Here is a 1,539-nt window from a genome sequence, read left to right on the forward strand (position 1 = left end):
GGATTGCATACATAGGTGTTTGATGCCTTATAGAGTGGAAGAGTTTTATTTTTTGAAAACTTTATATTTCGGGAAGTGTTTTAGGATTAGATTACTTGGATTTGAAGTTAGGTAGGACTCAGAATTTTGTTACGAACAGAAGTTTATTAGTAGGAGGCAATATATATCTATCGTAGTTGTGCACATTACATATTGAATTTTCTCAATAAATCTCTAGTTTAACTATCTTTTTATTTGTTTCACAGCCGTTCTGTGTCAGTTTCAATATCTAAAGATCATCATGGCCCCTAATGCAGCAAAAAGTCGGAAAGTTTCAAAGTCGGAGCTGTCTTCGTCGCGGTTGTTTTATGAGACTGTGAAAGGTTCTCATGAGTTTCAGATAAACGGATATTCTCATGCAAAGGTAATGTGAGTAATTGGTAAGCCCTTGACTAGTGGGAAATTCACAGTTGGTGGTTATGATTGGAAGATACGTTTTTATCCAGTCGCTGATGAACAAGCTAGCCAGGAGTACATATCCGTGTTCATTGAGATAGAGAGCCCTGGAGAAGTTAGCGTATTGGTTGAATTAAAACTACTGGACCAACGCCGAGAAGGTCAATTATTTAGCAAAACTACATCTCCTCACACGTTTAAGGCAGGAGGAGACTCAACATGGTACGTACGTGTTCATAAATGACATTTCTACATGGATTAATTTCAGGGGATTTAAGAAGTATGTGAAAAGGTCGGAGTTCGAGACCTCAAATTATCTCAAGGATGATCGTCTTAGCATACATGCTACAGTCATTATAGTGCAAACTCGTTTTGAAGAGGATAAACGTTATGTTATTCCTGTACCTCCATCAGATATGATTCAAAATCTCAAGGGTTTGCTGAAATCTGAAATTGGTTCTGATGTTACTTTTCAAGTTGCCAATGAAGAATTCAGAGCCCACAAGTGGATTCTTGCGGCTGGATCTCCTGTATTTAAAGCTATGTTTTATGGACTAGTGGGTAATCCAGACATGGATACAGTAGTTGTTGAAGAGTTTGATCCCTTTACTTTTAAGGTAAGCCTTAATTTTGACAATTCATTATTTTGTTGTCATGCTTTAGATTCAAAAATACAGTAGCATCTATTTTTACCTCTATGTATAATTTACACAAGCTTCATATTTACCTTGTAATTATATGATTTGTTGCAGGCCATGCTGCTATTTTTGTACTCGGATGAACTTCCTGAAACACATGAACTTTCTGATTCAAATTCTCCTTGCACTTCAACATCAATATATTAACTGCTGCAGATCGCTATAATCTTTACATAGTATTTGGTGCATTATTTATAATGTATTTTTATCTCTTTCAAATCGAAAGAAGGTCTTAGAGGTTTGATCTCTGCTTTCAATTTTAAATGTTCGACCACCTCGAAATATATTACCAGCATTAAGTTTAATTTCTTAGTGGATCAGCGAATCAAGATTGCTTAGCTTGAGTTTTAAGAGCTTTTGTTCGACTTCAACGCAGTCCCTTCATGCTGTAATTGCTTTAACTAAA

At 35.9% G+C, this 1,539-nt stretch overlaps 1 protein-coding gene across 1 annotated transcript; it reads left to right on the plus strand.

Annotated features, from left to right (window-relative positions):
• The first annotated feature begins 280 nt into the window (after positions 1-280).
• Positions 281-1,280, plus strand: LOC113305476 (BTB/POZ and MATH domain-containing protein 3-like). The gene is made up of 4 exons (XM_026554506.1): positions 281-403; positions 470-657; positions 704-1,052; positions 1,188-1,280. The coding sequence occupies exons 1-4, from the start codon at positions 281-283 to the stop codon at positions 1,278-1,280; spliced, it is 753 nt and encodes a 250-aa protein (XP_026410291.1).
• Positions 1,281-1,539: the final 259 nt, after the last annotated feature.

The sequence above is a fragment of the Papaver somniferum genome, chromosome 8, assembly GCF_003573695.1.
Source record: "Papaver somniferum cultivar HN1 chromosome 8, ASM357369v1, whole genome shotgun sequence".
Classification (NCBI taxonomy): Eukaryota; Viridiplantae; Streptophyta; class Magnoliopsida; order Ranunculales; family Papaveraceae; genus Papaver; species Papaver somniferum.

Bases quoted from the DNA above. Each gene is read 5' to 3' on its own strand.
- LOC113305476 (XM_026554506.1), top strand. From the start codon at position 281: ATGGCCCCTAATGCAGCAAAAAGTCGGAAAGTTTCAAAGTCGGAGCTG. The intron at 404-469 runs GTAATGTGAGTA...TATGATTGGAAG, and splicing joins ACGGATATTCTCATGCAAAG to ATACGTTTTTATCCAGTCGC. The intron at 658-703 runs GTACGTACGTGT...GATTAATTTCAG, and splicing joins GCAGGAGGAGACTCAACATG to GGGATTTAAGAAGTATGTGA.